An 18,049-nucleotide genomic window follows, 5' to 3' on the forward strand; every position below is an offset into this window, starting at 1 on the left:
TCTGCCGGAAAGCAGAGCGGTGACGTCACCGCTCTGCTTTCCGGCCGCTGTGCTCACAACCAGTACAGGAGGAGTGCAGAGCACAGCGCTGGAGGACAGACGGCTGTAGGTAAGTATGTAGTGTTTGTTTTTTTTTACTTTTAGGATGGTAACCAGGGTAAACATCGGGTTACTAAGCGCGGCCCTGCGCTTAGTAACCCGATGTTTACCCTGGTTACCGGCATCGTTGGTCGCTGGAGAGCGGTCTGTGTGACAGCTCTCCAGCGACCAAACAGCGACGCTGCAGCGATTCGGATCGTTGTCGGTATCGCTGCAGCGTCGCTAAGTGTGACGGTACCTTTAGTAATAAAAAGGTGTCAGACCGACACCCTTATTACTAAGCTGGTAAGTAAACACAAACACACACATTGTCACTAGCCTATGTAGGAGCATTAACAGGATGAACCTAAATATGCGGTAACCAAACAGCAACTGTTAATTTAAAAAAAAAAAAAAGAAAAGAAGAAAAACATTGAGTGGGCTTTTGCATAATTTTCATAACCAGCAAATGTAAGGCAGACGGTTGATGGCTGATGTTATTATTCTGGGAAGGAGCCAATAGCCTTAACGGTTCCCAGGGTATTAACATCAGATCACAGCTGTTTGCTTAGCCTTTACTGGATAGTTTACATAAAAAATAAAATCTAACCAGCAAAGGCTAGGCAGACAGCTGTGGACTGATATTAACAGCATGGGAAGGGGCCGTGGATATTGGCCCACTCTCAGACTAAAAACATCAGCTCTTAGCCATCCCAAAAAAGACGCATCTATAAGATGCGTCAAATCTGGCCCTTAGCCTCGCTCTTCCCACTTGCCCTGTAGCGGTGGCAAGTGCGGTGATGCTTGGGGGGGTTGATGTCACCTTTGCATTTTCTGGTAACATCCAGCCCCGAGGTTAGTAGTGGAGTGGCATCTATAAAACATCCCCATTAATAACTCCATAGTGATATTATAAAAACACACACACACAGAATAAAGTCCTTTATTTGAAATAATGACACAGACTCCTTTACTGAATCTAAATTAAACCATACTCACCAAATGCCTAATCCACCAAAGCCAACATCTGCAACAAAAATAAAATAATAAGCCACAATATCCCTCACCTGTCCGCAGAGAAGATAATCCATAATGTCCCAAGACAATCCTGATGTGATTGCTCTCAAAGACAGTTCTCATGCAGCGGTGGTACCGTAAGTTATAACACTGAAGCTGATCAGCTGATGAACTCTGGTGACCTCTCTCACGGCAGCTCAGTGATACACTGCGGGAGCGATTACCTCCGATGTGACTGTTCTACATGTGAGATCACCATGGGAAACTTGGGATTATGTTGACTACGGCAGACAGGTGAGTATATTGTGGTTTATTATTTTAGATTTATTACTAGAAGACTAGGGTGAGGTAATGTGTGTTTCATTTTTATTTGAATATGTATGTAATTATTTTACATGTGTTTTTTTTTTTTGTTTTAAGTGTGAGTACAGGCGCCGGCTGACGAGGGATTACATCTCCCATCAGGGGCTCCTGCCATCACTGTTGACAGCACATGTAGACTGATGGGAGGTGTAGTAGTCTCATCAGCCCAAGCCTGCTGATCTGCGATAAGCTTTTTCCCGCAGGTCACTGCTGCGGGCCACTGTCACAGCTGCAGGGTCACGCTGACAGTCTGACCCTGCAGTGCTCTTGACTGATGGTCTTACCACCGGTAGCATTACCGCCGATACCATTGCGCTGGTGTTTCCCATGCTATCACACAGATGACAGTGTGGGAAACACCATTGAAAGTCTCTAAAAATGCTAACAAAAACTCAGCAAATCTGAAAACCTTTTTATACCTGTGTTTTTGCTGCGGATTTGACTGACTCAATTTAGGTCAATGTGTGGAAAATGCTACAAATTCGCAAAACAATTGACATGCTGCAGAAAAAAATGCACTGCAAGTACTCAAAGGAAATTTACTGATCATGTACACAACACTTCAGGATTGTCATTGAATGAGCTTGCATAAGGTTTCCATAGTGTTTGTGGCCCATTTATGAGTGGAAAAAACACTGCAGAAACATAAAAAACACACTGTGTGCACATAGCCTTATCCTTCCCAGCCGCCGTGCTCATCCTTTATCAGCCCTGCTCCAGTCAGTTTTCTGCCGGGAAACTGAACTAAAAAGATCTTTTACCATGGAACACTGGGAAAATGCTTTGGAGTCCTCCTATTCCTCTAATATTTCCATGACCCTCCAAGAGTCCTTCTCCAAAACTATGGCCAGACGGTATTCCAAGCAGGATTGCCCATTTTAAGTATAACAGATCCCCCCCCATGCTGGAGAAACTGTGATCAACCAGGTACCCTGCTTCATATCTTTTGGAGCTGCCCCCAAATCACAACTTTATGGAACCCGATTTCTTCTTTGTTCACAAAAATTCTCAACAAAACTTTAATAATTACTCCACAAATGGCACTACTATCACTATAATTAGAAAACATTGATCCCTTCTAGAGACAATTTATAATCCATATTTTCCTGGTTGTTAAAAACTCCGTCGCTTTCCATTAGATATAAACATTTCCATCTAAATTCAGTGAAATCATGGAAAGAAATCTCTCTCCACTAATCCGAGATCGCTCAAGTGTTTGCTATTCAAGGCAGAAGTCACAACTGTAAGTTTATGAGAGCCAGAATGAGGCCAGAATGAAGATCCCAAAGACTTACATTGGGAGCTAACCCTTACCTCTGGCTTCCAGTACGTCAGAAGTTTTGTTCACAAGATGGGAGTACAGGACCAAAGTGGTGCTAGGAACAGCTGAAGACAGTGGCTAGAAAGTGTAGGACTAGGGGCAGACAACATAGATTAGCCGCACCACTCCAGCATTGAAAAAAAAAACAGCTGGAGTTTAAAGAGTGTATGTTTTCCGAACAAACTTGCACTCTAATCAATAACGTCAACCACAAAATCTTCTGGAGTACGGGACACCTTTATAATATCTTTAACAAAGACACTACTTTCTCCAAAATCCCCTACATGTTCGGATGGGAAACTGAACTAAAAAGATCTTTTACCATGGAACGCTGGGAAAATGCTTTGGAATTTTCCTATTCCTCCAAGAGTCCTTCTTCAAAACTATGGCCAGACGGTATTCCAACCAGGATTGCCCATTTTAACTATGACAGATCCCCCCTATGCTGGAGAAACTGTGATCAACCAGGTACCCTGCTTCATATCTTTTGGAGCTGCCCCCAAATCACAACTTTATGGAACCAGATTTCTTCTTTGTTCTCAAAAATCCTTAACAAAACTTTAACAATTACTCCACAAATGGCACTACTATCACTATAATTAGAAAACATCGATCCCTTCTCCAGACAACTTATAATCCATATTTTCCTGGTTGTTAAAAACTCCATCGCTTTCCTTTTGAAAGAAACATTTCCATCTAAATTCAGTGAAATCATGGAAAAAAATCTCTCTCCACCGATCTCTAGAGTTTAGATATGCAATCATAAATAATCTCTATCCGAAATACTTAAAGAAACGGGATAGTTGGAACTCTAATTTTCAATAAATATACTCGTAACTTGTAAACCCACCTACTCTGCCCCTCCATATCCTCCCAAATCACTCATATTACATCTTTGACTCTGCTGTTATGGATAGAAAATGTTTTTGACCATAAAAAATGTTTGTTATTGTTCACATTATACTGATTTTGACTTTGTTTATAACTCACCATGTCAAATCTAGTTTTCCTTAGGATTCCCCTTCATCTCCCTTAACCTCTTTCTCCCCTGCAACCTCTTGCAGTGCTGGCTGTATCTATTTATTCAGTGGTTTCTAGCCAGCACGCTATGAGTCGAGCTTTTATATGCTAGGACTATTGCTTGCATGCAGCACATATAAGAAGCTCTGTTGCAGGTCTTTATATTTTTGGAGTGATTTATTATAGTTTGTTTGTATTTTTTGTGCACCTTAGCCTATTTTTGTACACCTTCCTTCATTTCTTTTATTAGCTCATTGTTTTCCCACCTATAGCTTCCTAGAAATTTACAGGGTGAGTTAGGGTCAGCCGCCGTTGAGTGGGGGCGCCAAATCGTTCTATCAGGGTGCCAACCTCCACTGGTAGGAAGGGATAGCAGCTAAGTGTAGGGCTATCTTATAGGGTAGGTGCACAATTGGATCCTTTTTCCATATTTTTTTTTTTTCATATGTTTCACCGGGAACTGGTATTTTTAGGATATTTGTAATAAAATCTATGTTTTAAGGGACTACATGTTACACAGTTTATTATTTTCCCTAGGTTACATATTTTTTTACTTTATACGTCCTAAATAAGGTGATCCAAAGACAGTTTTCAATAGTATGACTAGAAAATTGTATTAAAAATCATGTGTACTTTCTCCTGCTGCTCGGTTATGCCAATGATCCAAGTCCTCTCTCGAGTCGCTGCTGTTCAGCCTTTCAGATACAGTGTAAAAACAATCACTGTTTGACTTAAAGGTTTATTTCTGCAGCCAATCATAAGGAAACTTTCCAGACCGACAACTTCAACAGCTAATGAAAGCTGTTACAAATTAAAGCACCACTCCAACATTTTTTCATTCCAGCGCTGGAGGCAAGAAATCCCACTTATTAAACCTGACAGGGCACACTTGTGAAGTGAAAACCATTTCCGGTGACTACCTCTAGAAGCTCATCAAGAGAATGCCAAGAGTGCACAAAGCAGTCATCAAAGCAAAATGTGGCTACTTTGAAAAACCTAGAATATAAGACATATTTTCAGTTGTTTCACACTTTTTTGTTAAGTATATAATTCCACATGTGTTAATTCATAGTTTTGATGCCTTCAGTGTGAATGTACAATTTTCATAGTAATGAAAATACAGAAAAACCTTTAAAAGAGAAGGTGTGTCCAAACTTTTGGTCTGTACTGTATGTCACACAAAATACTTAATAAGAAACATTTCCCACATGTCTACTTTACATCAGAACAATTATGGAACCAAAAGTTATAAGGGTTAAAAGTTGACCAGCAATTTCTCGTTTTTACAAAACCATTTTTTTTAGGGACCACATCACATTTGAAGTCATTTTGAGGGGTCTAACCAAGTGTAAAACCATTCTAAAAAATGCACCCCTCAAGGTGCTCAAAACCATATTCAAGAAGTTTATTAACCTTCAGGTGTTTCACAGGAATTTTTGGAATATTTAAAAAAAAAATGAACATTTAACTTTTTTTCACAAATTTTTTTTACTTCAGCTCCAATTTGTTTTATTCTACCAAGGGTAACAGGAGAAAATTTACCCCAAAAGTTGTGCAATTTGTCCTGAATACGCCGATACCCCATATGTGGGGGTAAACCACTGTTTGGGCACATGGCAGAGCTTGGAACGGAAGGAGCGCCGTTTGACTATTCAATGCAAAATTGACTGGAATTGAGATGGGACACCATGTTGCGTTTGGAGAGCCCCTGATGTGCCTAAATATTGAAACCCCCCACAAGTGACACCATTTTGGAAAGTAGACCCCCTAAGGAACTTATCTAGATGTGTGGTAAGCACTTTGACCCACCAAGTGCTTCACAGAAGTTTATATTGCAGAGCCGTAAAAATAAAAATCATATTTTTTCACAAAAATGATATTTTCACCCCCAATTTTTTATTTTCCCAAGGGTAAGGGAAGAAATTGGACTCCAAAAGTTGTTGTGCAATTTGTCCTGAGTACACCGATACCCCATATGTGGGGGTAAACCACTGTTTGGGTGTATGGCAGAGCTCAGAAGGGAAGGAGCACCGTTTGACTTTTCAATGCAAAATTGACTGGAATTGAGATGGGACACCATGTTGCGTTTGGAGAGCCCCTGATGTGCCTAAACATTGAAACCCCCACAATTGACACCATTTTGGAAAGTAGACCCCCTAAGGAACTTATCTAGATGTGTTGTGAGAACTTTGAACCCCCAAGTGTTTTACTACAGTTTATAACGCAGAGCCGTGAAAATAAAAATTCTTTTTTTTTTCATAAAAATTATTTTTTAGCCCCAAGTTTTGTATTTTCCTAAGGGTAACAGGAGAAATTGGACCCCAAAAGTTGATGTCCAATTTGTCCTGAGTACGCTGATACTCCATATGTGGGGAGAATCACCGTTCGGGTGCAAGGCAGAGCTCGGAAGGGAAGGAGCGCAGTTGGAATGCAGACTTAGATGGAATGGTCTGCAGGCATCACATTGCGTTTGCAGAGCCCCTAATATACCTAAACAGTAGAAACCCCCCACAAGTGAACCCATATTGGAAACTAGACCCCCGAAGGAACTTATCTAGATGTGTTGTGAGAGCTTTGAACCCCCAAGTGTTTCACTACAGTTTATAACGCAGAGCCGTGAAAATAAAAATTCTTTTTTTTTTTCTTCACAAAAATTATTATTTAGCCCCCAGTTTTGTATTTTTTCAAGGGTAACAGGAGAAACTGGACACCAAAAGTTGTTGTGCAATTTGTCCTGAGTACGCTAATACCCGATATGTGGAGGTAAACCACTGTTTGGGCGCATGGCAGAGCTCGGAAGGGAAGGAGCGCCGTTTGGAATGCATGGAACTTATCTAGATGTGTTGTGAAAACTTTGAGCCCCCAAGTGTTTCACTACAGTTTATAACGCAGAGCCATGAAAATAAAAAATAATTTTTTCCCACAAAAAGGGTTTTTTAGCCCCCTAAATATTTATTTTTCCAAAGGTAACAAGAGAAATTAGATCCCAAAAGTTGTTGTCCAATTTGGCCTGAGTATACTGATATCCCATATGTTGGGGTAAACCCCTGTTTGGGCACACGGGAGAGCTCAGAAGGGAAGGAGCACTGTTTTACTTTTTCAACTCAGAATTGGCTGGAATTGAGATCGCACGCCATGTTGCATTTGGAGAGCCCTTGATCTGCCTAAAAAGTGGAAACCCCCAATTCTAACTGAAACCCCAACCCAAACACACCCCTAACCCCAACTTAACCCATAAACCTAACCACACCCCTAACCCGAACATGCCCCTAACCCTAATCCCAAAAATTGATAAAGCAGTTTTCTTCTTCGGGTTAGTACGATTACAGCGATACCTCATTTATATCTTTTTTTTATGTTTTGGCGCTTTTATATGATAAAAACTATTTTATCTAAAAAAAATTATAATTTCATCACTTTATTCTGAGGACTATAACTTTTTTCTTTTTTCTTTGATGATGCTGAATGGTGGCTCGTTTGTTGCGGGATAAGATGACGTTTTCAGCGGTTCCATGGTTATTTATATCAGAATTTTTGATCGCGTGTTATTCCACTTTTTGTTTGGCGGTATGATAATAAAGCGTTGTTTTTTGCCTCGGTTTTTTTTTTTTTACAGTGTTCACTGAAGGGGTTATCTAGTGGGACAGTTTTATAGGTACAGTCGTTACGGACGCGGCGATACTAAATATGTGTAGTTTTATTGTTTATTTTTATTTAGATAAAGAAATATATTTATGGGAACAATATATTTTCTTTTTTCTTTATTTAGGAATTTATTTATTTTTTTACATATCTGAATATTTTTTTTTACACTATAATATTGCCCCAGGGGGGGCATCATGTTATAGGGTCAGATTGCTGATCTGACACTTTGCACAGCACTGTGTCAGATCAGCAATCTGACAGGCAGGGCTGCAGGCTTACCAGCGCCTGCTCTCAGCAGGCGCTGGTAAGCCACCTCCCTGCAGCACCCGGAAGCAGCCCCGCAGCCATTTTGGATCCGAGACCTGGAGGGAGAAGGAGGTAGGAGACCCTCAGAGCAACGCGAGCACATCGCGGTGCTCCGAGGGTCTCAGGGAAGCACGCAGGGAGCCCCCTCCCTGTGCGATGCTTCCCTATACCGCCGGAATACTGCGATCATGTTTGATCGCGGTGTTCCGGGGGTTAATGTGCCAGAGGCGGTCCTTGACCGCTCCTGGCACATAGTGCTGGATGTCAGCTGCGATAGTCAGCTGACACCCGGCCGCGATCGGCCACGCTCCCCCCGGGAGCGTGGCCGATCGGATATGACATACTATCCCTGTCGGTGGTCATACGGGCCCACCCCACCTCGACGGGATAGTACGTCATATGTCAGAAAGGGGTTAAAATGTCCCGCTGTAACGGGAGTGGTGGAACCACTGTGCCATGATCCGAGGAGAGCCTAGAGGGGTGTAGTTAGGTGAGCTTTTCAATAGTGGCCCTGATGGTGGGATTAGGCTAGGCTCCTGTTGTACACCAGGTGCTGCTCCAAGACAGACCACGGATGCACGGTGGCTGAAACCCAAAGGATTGGCAGCTTGAACGGCCAGGAGGGAAAGAACAGCTGATGCAGGCAGGCACGGCACATACAGCTGATACACAGACTGGCACAGCAGGTGCAGGTGCGTCCGGCTGTAACACAGATTGGCAGGCAAGTGCAGACAGGTCTGGTTGTAATACAGATTGGCAGGGCAGGTGCAGGCGGGTGCGACTGTAATACAGGTTGGCATGGCAAATGCAGGCAGGATCGGGTGTAATACAGATTGGCACAGCATGTGCAGATGGAGCCGGCTGTTATACAGGTTGGTACAGCAAGTGCAAGTCTGGTCGGCTGTAATACTGATTGGCACGGCGGGGGCAGATGGGTCCGGCTGTTATACAGGTTGGCATGGCAAGTGAAGATGGGTCCAGCTGTAATACATGTTGGCATGGCAAGTGCAAACAGGACCGGCTGTAATACACACTGACAAGGCAAGTACTAGCAAGGTGGTTAGGAAAGGACAGATACTAGCAGGACTAGAAGGAAAAGACCTGAGAACTAGCCAGTATGTTTGGGAACAGACTAACAACCTTGCACAGGCAACTCCATGCAGGTGGAGGTGCCTTAAATAATAAGTGTCCCCCAGTCATTGGCTGTGGGCACTCTGGGATGGCGTGCATGGCTCCTTTAAGGAGGAAGTGCACGTGTCCTAAGCACAGTGCCCGGGGATTTGCACGCCCTGTGCACACTCCGGGCAGCCGCCAACGAGGTAGGAGGAGAAGGTGCGTGACGAGGGCCGCGGCGGCGAGTGAGTTACCGTACCTGCCGGGGGTGAGGGGCAGCATGCAGGGATGCTGGCAACACCTGCTATATGGGAGTTAAATGTTGGGAGATGTGGATCTAGAGCTGCTGTAGAGTTTATGCATGCTCCATCCATTGCATCTGCAGCTCTCATCTCCCAGCACTGTCAGTAAGTGTGGAAGTTGAAGAACAGAACTGACTGTTTGTGAGAAGTGAGCTACAAGATGTGCTTGGAATGACACACAGCTCTGCTCTACTCACTTCCCCCTTTTGTAATCACACTAGTGGCTGACAGATCAGAGAAGAAAGCAGAACTATGTGTCATTACATGTCTCACACAGAGAAAGCAGTAGGGCGTGTTCTTTATTTCACCTGTATGATGCTCCCTGCTTATGATTGGTTAATGTCATGCAAAGGAAAAAGAAACTGCACTAGAGAAGAATTTATGCTAATGCTACCTTAGTCTCAGTGGAAATTAGAACATATATTTTAGAAACTAATATCTCCGCTACGAAGATGAGAAGCTAAAAAAAAAAAAAAAAAACGTTTTACTCAGCTATGCAGCCACTATTCCATAATGAAGCAACTTTAACGTGCTCAAAATGGTGAAAGGTCCACTTTAAACAGATATCTTAGACCCGATTCTCCTAATTTACTTTGAAAATCCATGTCAAAATAACTGTAGAATTGTTTCAACTCTGCCTACCTAGCCAGATTGACAGCTCCTTAGTACTCACGAACTCTGTCACTCTATAGATGTACTCATACTGTACAATGCTAATCTTGACATCAAGATTATTCAAGTCATTTTGATGCAGATTTGTTATGTAAGTACACCAGTCTTATAAGGTTTGAAATCTATACAAAAAGTAACAGGTTGTATTTTAAAATATGGAAACATAACTGTTTTCTTTTTTAGAAATGTAAATTGCTTGCTATTATTTTATTTAGCTGCTTAACTGCTTATGTCTTGTACTAGGAAAGACAGTAAGTACGGTAATCACACATGCCATCAGAACTTCAGATTCTAGCTAAAAGAGCGAGAAGGTCGGTGGCCCAGACCCGGGGGGTGGATCAGGTATTGCCAGCCAGGGGACCTCATGTTAGACATGTGATCTCTTTCAGCCTATCTGCATAAAGAAATATCTTGCATAGCCATAGCGCACAGAATATTTTCAATGACCTCTCACATGGGGCTAATTAGTGGGTGGCAGGTGCAGTAGTATTCTCATGCAGCATTTAGATAGAGAATTTACATGAAAAGAAGGATTCCTATTTTTCTGATGTTGCACTCATACCACTCACCTCCTACGCAGATCCTCTGCAACCACCGCACGACAGCTGAAGAGATAGGCTCGAAGTGACTTTAGCTGCTGCCTCAGACGTACAACTTGTGCCAACGTGTCCACATGCCGGTAGAGCAATGGGTTCTCCTGCTGCACGTCAATCAGGGGCTCTTCATACACATACTCCAGAAACTCTTTTGCTTGCTTCGATACCTGAAGAAAGAGAAAGCACTTTGTCTACGCGGCTTTTCTTGAAACCTGAAGCCTTTGTTTCTATTGTACACGACATGCCGATTATATGCCCCTCGTAATCTCACAGTTGGAAAGCATATATTGCTAGCGAACGCACCTGCCTCACAAGCACAGCGCTTCATCAAAAGAAGCAACCTTCCTTTAGTTTGTCAATAGCTTCTTAAATTATTTTTAATTGAAATACAATATGACCCAATAGCTTCTTAAATTACTTTTAATTGAAATACCATATGACCGACAGATTGTATGCATTCAACAACATTCGGGGAAAAAACATTTTTCATGTAGGAGGGAATTTCTATTATGCAATTTAGGGTTGATTTACATCAGCAGACAGCGATGAACGATGTGATCGTTACTCCTGATTAGCAAATGATGTCAGATACGTGTAAACAAAATTGGGCCAGAAATGGTTGAATTGCGATGGTTACATTATAACATTGAACATTGTGCCCTGTGATCACCCGCAGACAGGGCCGGACTGGGACTAAAATTCAGCCCTGGCATTTGAAGTTACACAGGCCCACTTGTCACATGGTGACTGTATAATATCTTTGTAAACTTGTAGGTAGGGCCGGTTTTAGGAAAAGTGGGGCCCTAGGCAAAGTTTAAAATGGGGCCACAAATGCTAACATATTGCACATCACACAAAAGCATTTTGGTTGTATTTACAAGCGCTGAGTTCAGGCCGCTAAATGAGTTTGATTGACAATACTGAAGTTGTTCAACGCTTGTTTCCCAGCCTCTTTCCACCAGCTGAGGAATAATGATGGGACAGAACCTAAAAGTCTTCACGTCAATTGCATCTGAGTTGTTTCATTTTAAATCCAAAATAGTGGCCTGCAGAGCTGAAATCGCAGAAATCTGGTCACTGTCGAAATATTTCTGAACCTAACTGTATGTTATTACATTTAGAATTTATATCTGTGGTTGACGATAATATACAGATGGTGATCACAAATAAATAACCAAGCTCCCAGGTCAAAAGAACTGAATTACAACTAAACAATAGCTGAAAGGCAGATCTCAATGTATTATGGCAATCCTTAGGCCATGTTCACACTTTGCGGTTTTGACAGCGGAACCGTGGAGATTTTGCAGCTGCGGGTCCGCAGCAGTTTCCATAGCGTTTACAGTAACCTGTAAACCCTATGGAAACCGCAAACCGCTGTGCACATGCTGCGGGAAAAACCTCGTGGGAACGCAGCGGTTTACAACCCGCAGCATGCCACTTCTTTGTGCAGAATCGCAGCGATTCTGCACCCATAGGAATACATTGAACCGCTTACTTCCCGCATGGGGCTGTGCACACCATGTGGGAAGTAAGCGGATAATGTGCGGGTGGTACCCGGGGTGGAGGAGAGGAGACTCTCCTCCAGGCCCCGGGAACCATATTTGTGGGTAAAAAAAAATAATTAAAATAAAAAAATAAGCTATACTCACCTCTCAGCGCTGCACGCGGCTGTCCGGTCTGCTATGCGACCAGGACCTGCGGTGACGTCGCGGTCACATGACCGTGACGTCACGAAGGTCCTTCTCACACAGCATCTTTGGAACCGGACCGCCGCCTGCAGCGCCGAGGAGATCGGGACGTCAGAGGGTGAGTATATCATTATTTTATTATTTTTAACATTACTATTGATGCTGCATATGCAGCATCAATAGTAGGAGTAAAATCCCGCAGTGGAACCCGCAGGACAAAACGTGATAAATCTGCAGGGATAACCGCAGCGGGTTTGCCCTGCAGATTTATCAAATCCGCTGCATGAGAACCCGCAGGGACCCGACGCTATGTGTGAACATAGCTTAAGAATAGCACACAAATTATCAAATAACATCTTACCATTGCACCAACCTGCATTTAGGCTATGTGCACACGTAGGAAATGTGGTGCAGATTCTGCGCAGATCTGCGCAGTTTCTGTGCAGTTTCTGCGCAGTTTCTGTGCAGTACAATGTAAATCAATGTGAAAAAAAAAGCTGTGCACATGGTGCAGAAAAATATGCGCAGAAACGCTGCAGAACTGCACAAAAGAAGCGACGTGCACTTCTTTGAAATCTGCAGCGTTTGTGCGCAGATTTTTCTGCACCATGTGCACAGCTTTTTTTTTCACATTGATTTACATTGTACTGTAAATCACAGTGCAGTTCTGCAGCGTTTCTGCAGCAGAAAAATCTGCTGCAGTTCTGCACCAATTCTGCACTAAATCTGCATCGTGTGCACATACCCTTACAGTTAAACAACCCTTTATATGAAACACGACTAGTGCCCCAATGAATATATGTATATATATATAGTGTATATATAACAAAACGTCAGATAGTAAAGAAAGAACTACAATATACATCACACAGGCCAACTGCATCAAGGGGAGATTAATTACAAGAAACCACTGAACTAATTTTTTTCCTATTATGTATTCACTCAGAGAAGGAAAAGATGAAATAGCTCCTGCTAATGTATTCCATTCTTAAGCATGGGGGAAATTTTGTCTATGACACTTGAGAATAGAATGATGGAAAATGATATATTGAGCAATGCCATTAGGCTTCCAGACCCTTAAGTCCATGTTTACACTGAGACACAGCTAAATTGTGCTATTTCAGGAAGGCAAATGATGGCAGAAAGGTTTTTTCTTTAGATTTTAAATGTCCTCTTCTCCAGACATATTGTACCAAGCAAGTTCGGCTTAATCACAAATAACTCCTAATTAAGGCTGGAAAGTGCATTAAAAAACATCACCGTTGGACGAAAGAAAAAAAATCAATACATTTTATTTCAAGGAAGACAAAATGTCTTATTATCTAAACTTCTTATATCAAGTTTTGTTAGGAGTTTTATATGAACAGTCAAGGACACAGCAGCATGCGGAATATCTGCAAATGAGAGAAGAGACCTATAGTCTCTTCTAAAAGCTTTCCCAATGAGCTAAATGTCAAGGTATGATGTGTTTGGGTGGTTTCACACTTGCGTTTTTGTCTGCAGCGTTTTTTTTTCCTATCTTTAACATTGAAAACGCATGCGTTTTTTTTGTGTATGCGTTTGGTCGCGTTTTTTGACGCATGCGTTTTTTTACTGCATGCGTTCATTTTCTGAAATGCTACTTGTAGTATTTTTAGAAGCGTTTTTTGGACCCAAAAAAAACGCATGCGTTTTCATGCGTTTTTTTTGGGGTCAAAAAATACATTGGAGTCAATGGGGACGCATGCGTTTTTTGGTGCATGCGTTTTTTGCAGTAAAAAACGCATGCGTTTTTTTATTAAAAAAACAGAAAACACACTGATATGCCACCCCCCAACATAAAGGTGATAAAGGGAACCTAACCCTACCCCTACCCCTAACCCTAAGGGATCCTAACCCTACCCCTAACCCTACCCCTAACCCTACCCCTAACCCTACCCCTAAGGGATCCTAACCCTAACCCTAACCCTACCCCTAACCCTAAGGGATCCTAACCCTAACCCTACCCCTAACCCTACCCCTAACCCTAAGGGATCCTAACCCTAACCCTACCCCTAACCCTACCCCTAACCCAACCCCTAACCCTAAGGGATCCTAACCCTAACCCTAATCCCTTTACAGTTAGGGTTAGGGGTAGGGTTAGGATCCCTTAGGGTTAGGGGTAGGGTTAGGATCCCTTAGGGTTAGGGGTAGGGTTAGGGTTAGGATCCCTTAGGGTTAGGGTTAGGGGTAGGATCCCTTTAGGGTTAGGGTTATGATCCCTACCCCTACCCCTACCCCTAACCCTATCTGTTTCTGTTTATAGTGGGTTTTTAATTTTTTTTGATGATTGGCAGCTGTCACACATTTCTCAGCATGTATTTAAAAAACGCAAACGCATGTAAAAACGCATGTAAATGCGTCAAAACGCCGCGTTTTTTTCACCACATGCAAAAACGCATGCGTCAAAAAAACGCAGCGTTTACACGCGTTTATTCACCATGCTTTTTTTGCGTTTTTTACCGCAAAAACGCACCTCACAAAACGCCAATGTGAAACCAGCCTCACACACCTTGAAGAAATTCTGGAAATTTTCCATAGAGTGAGGCAACACCTGTAAAAGGTCAGATATGTGCTTAATGCTGACCATACACATTAGATGGCTGCCAGCTGAATAATCTTTCAGTAGAGATGGGTGAAACCTAACAGTAAAGTTCGGCGACCGTACCGAACACCTACTGGTCTGGCATAGATATCGAACATGGACTTCACCATAAAGTCCATGTTACTGTTCAGGTTCGGCTACCTGAACACCGGGTGTTTGTCACGCTGTCATGTGCATGCATCGCTTCTGAACGGCGGTGAAATGATCTCCGCCGCTCTGAGAGCCGCGGTTCATCGTGAGCGCTCAGAAGTGATCGGAGGTATAAAGTTTATCTCCGGTCATTTGTGTCAGCTGATGGGACTACTGATCCCATCATCCGACACCTGCTGCCACTAAAAACAGTTACATAGTTATTAAGGTTGAAGGAAGACTATAAGTCCATCTAGTTCAACCCATAGCCTAACCTAACATGCCCTAACATGTTGATCCAGAGGAAGGCAAAAAAAAACCCATGTGGCAAACAGTAAGCTCCACATTGGGGAAAAAAATTCCTTCCCGACTCCACATACGGCAATCAGACTAGTTCCCTGGATCAACGCCCTATCAAGGAATCTAGTATATATACCCTGTAACATTATACTTTTCCAGAAAGGTATCCAGTCCCCTCTTAAATTTAAGTAATGAATCATTCATTACAACATCATACGGCAGAGAGTTAGATAGTCTCACTGCTCTTACAGTAAAGAATCCGCGTCTGTTATTATGCTTAAACCTTTTTTCCTCCAAACGCAGAGGATGCCCCCTTGTCCCGGTTTCAGGTCTATGATTAAAAAGATCATCAGAAAGGTCTTTGTACTGTCCCCTCATATATTTATACATTAACTAAATAGCCCCAAGTGTAATAACCTATCTTGGTATTGCAGACCCCCCAGTCCTCTAATAACCTTGGTCGCTCTACTCTGCACCCGCTCTAGTTCAGCTATGTCTTTCTTATACACCGGAGACCAGAACTGTGCACAGTATTCTAAGTGTGGTCGAACTAGTGACTTATATAGAGGTAAAATTATGTTCTCCTCATGAGCATCTATGCCTCTTTTAATGCATCCCATTATTTTATTTGCTTTGTAGCAGCTGCCTGACACTGGCCACTGAATATGAGTTTGTCATCCACCCATACACCCAGGTCTTTTTCATTGACGGTTTTGCCCAGAGTTTTAGAATTAAGCACATAATTATACATCTTATTACTTCTACCCAAGTGCATGACCTTACATTTATCCCCATTAAAGCTCATTTGCCATTTATCAGCCCAAGCTTCTAGTTTACATAAATCATCCTGTAATATAAAATTGTCCTCTTCTGTATTGATTACCCTGCAGAATTTAGTGTCATCTGCAAATATTGAAATTCTACTCTGAATGCCCCCTACAAGGTCATTAATAAATATGTTAAAAAGAAGAGGGCCCAATACTGACCCCTGTGGTACCCCACTGCTAACCGCTACCCAGTCCGAGTGTGCTCCATTAATAACCACCCTTTGTTTCCTATCCCTGAGCCAGCTCTCAACCCACTTGCACATATTTTCCCCTATCCCCATTATTCTCATTTTATGTATCAACCTTTTGTGTGGCACCGTATAAAAAGCTTTTGAAAAGTCCATATACACTACATCCACTGGGTTCCCTTGGTCCAGTCCAGAACTTACCTCTTCATAGAAGCTGATCAGATTAGTCTGACATGAACGGTCCCTAGTAAACCCGTGCTGATACTGGGTCATGAGGTTATTCCTCTTCAGATACTCCAGTATAGCATCCCTTAGAATGCCCTCCAGGATTTTACCCACAGTAGAGGTTAAGCTTACTGGCCTATAACTTCCGAGTTCAGTTTTTGTCCCCTTTTTGAATATTGGCACCACATTTGCTATACGCCAGTCCTGTGGTACAGACCCTGTTATTATGGAGTCTTTAAAGATTAAAAATAATGGTCTATCAATGACTGTACTTAATTCCTGCAGTACTCGAGGGTGTATCCCATCCGGGCCCGGAGATTTGTCAATTTTAGTGATTTTTAGACGCCGCCGCACTTCCTGCTGGGTTAAGCAGGTGACACTTAATGTGGAATTTTTATCACTAGTCATTTTGTCTGCCATGGGATTTTCTTGTGTAAATACTGATGAAAAAAAGTCATTTAGCATATTGGCCTTTTCCTCATCCTCATCCACCATTTCACCCAGACTATTTTTAAGGGGGCCAGCACTATCATTTTTTAGTTTCTTACTATTTATGTAGTTAAAGAATATTTTAGGATTATTTTTACTCTCTCTGGCAATGAGTCTCTCTGTCTCAATCTTTGCTGCCTTGATTTGCTTTTTACAGAATGTATTTAATTTTTTGTATTTATTTAATGCCTCCTCACTACATACTTCCTTTAATTCTCTAAATGCTTTCTTTTTGTCACTTATTGCGCCCCTTACAGCTCTATTTAGCCATATTGGTTTCCTCCTATTTCTAGTATGTTTATTCCCATACGGTATATACTGTGCACAGGTCCTATCCAGGATGCTAATAAACGTCTCCCATTTTCTTTGTGTATTTTTGTGTCTCGTCCCAGTTAATTGCACCAAGATCCTCTCTCATCTGTTGGAAATTTGCCCTCTTGAAATTTAGTGTCCTTGTAACCCCTCTATTACACATCTTTTTAAAGGATACATGAAAACTTATTATTTTGTGATCGCTATTTCCCAAGTGACCCCCAACCCTTATGTTTGATATGCGGTCTGACCTGTTGGTTAATATTAGGTCTAGCAGTGCCAACCTTCTTGTTGGGTCCTGAACCAGTTGTGAAAGGTAATTGTCTCTCATAGTTGTCAAACGATTACCTTTGCTGGAACTGCAGGTTTCTGTTCCCCAATCTATTTCAGGGTAGTTGAAGTCCCCCATAATAATGACTTCTCCTTGAGTCGCAGCTTCATCTATTTGCTTTACGAGGATATTCTCTATTGCTTCCATTAATTTTGGAGATTTATAACAAACCCCTATCAGTAATTTATTATTTTCCCCCTCCCCTTATCTCCACCCACAGGGATTCTACATTTTCATTAAATTCACCTATATTATCACGCAGGATGGGTTTTAAGGACGATTTTACATATAGACACACCTCTTCCCCTCGCTTATCTGTACGGTCATTTCTGAACAGGCTATAGCCCTGCAAGTTAACAGCCCAGTCATGGCTCTCATCCAGCCACGTTTCAGATATCCCCACCATGTCATAATTATGCTCCAACAACATTAGTTCTAATTCATCCATTTTGTTGGCAAGGCTTCTGGCATTAATATACATACATTTTATGTATTTCTCTGCAC

General features: G+C 42.2%; 1 protein-coding gene across 16 annotated transcripts in view; it reads right to left on the reverse strand.

Annotated features, from left to right (window-relative positions):
• Window positions 1-18,049, reverse strand: part of PLEKHM3 (pleckstrin homology domain containing M3) — a 553,542-nt gene that overhangs the window by 229,761 nt on the left and 305,732 nt on the right. For all 16 annotated transcript variants that reach the window (XM_069733722.1, XM_069733726.1, XM_069733725.1 and 13 more), the window contains one exon: window positions 10,407-10,600. In XM_069733722.1, coding sequence (XP_069589823.1) covers window positions 10,407-10,600 — 194 coding nt within the window. The remainder of the gene's footprint in view (window positions 1-10,406; window positions 10,601-18,049) is intronic.

The sequence above is a fragment of the Ranitomeya imitator genome, chromosome 7, assembly GCF_032444005.1.
Source record: "Ranitomeya imitator isolate aRanImi1 chromosome 7, aRanImi1.pri, whole genome shotgun sequence".
NCBI lineage: Eukaryota > Metazoa > Chordata > Amphibia > Anura > Dendrobatidae > Ranitomeya > Ranitomeya imitator.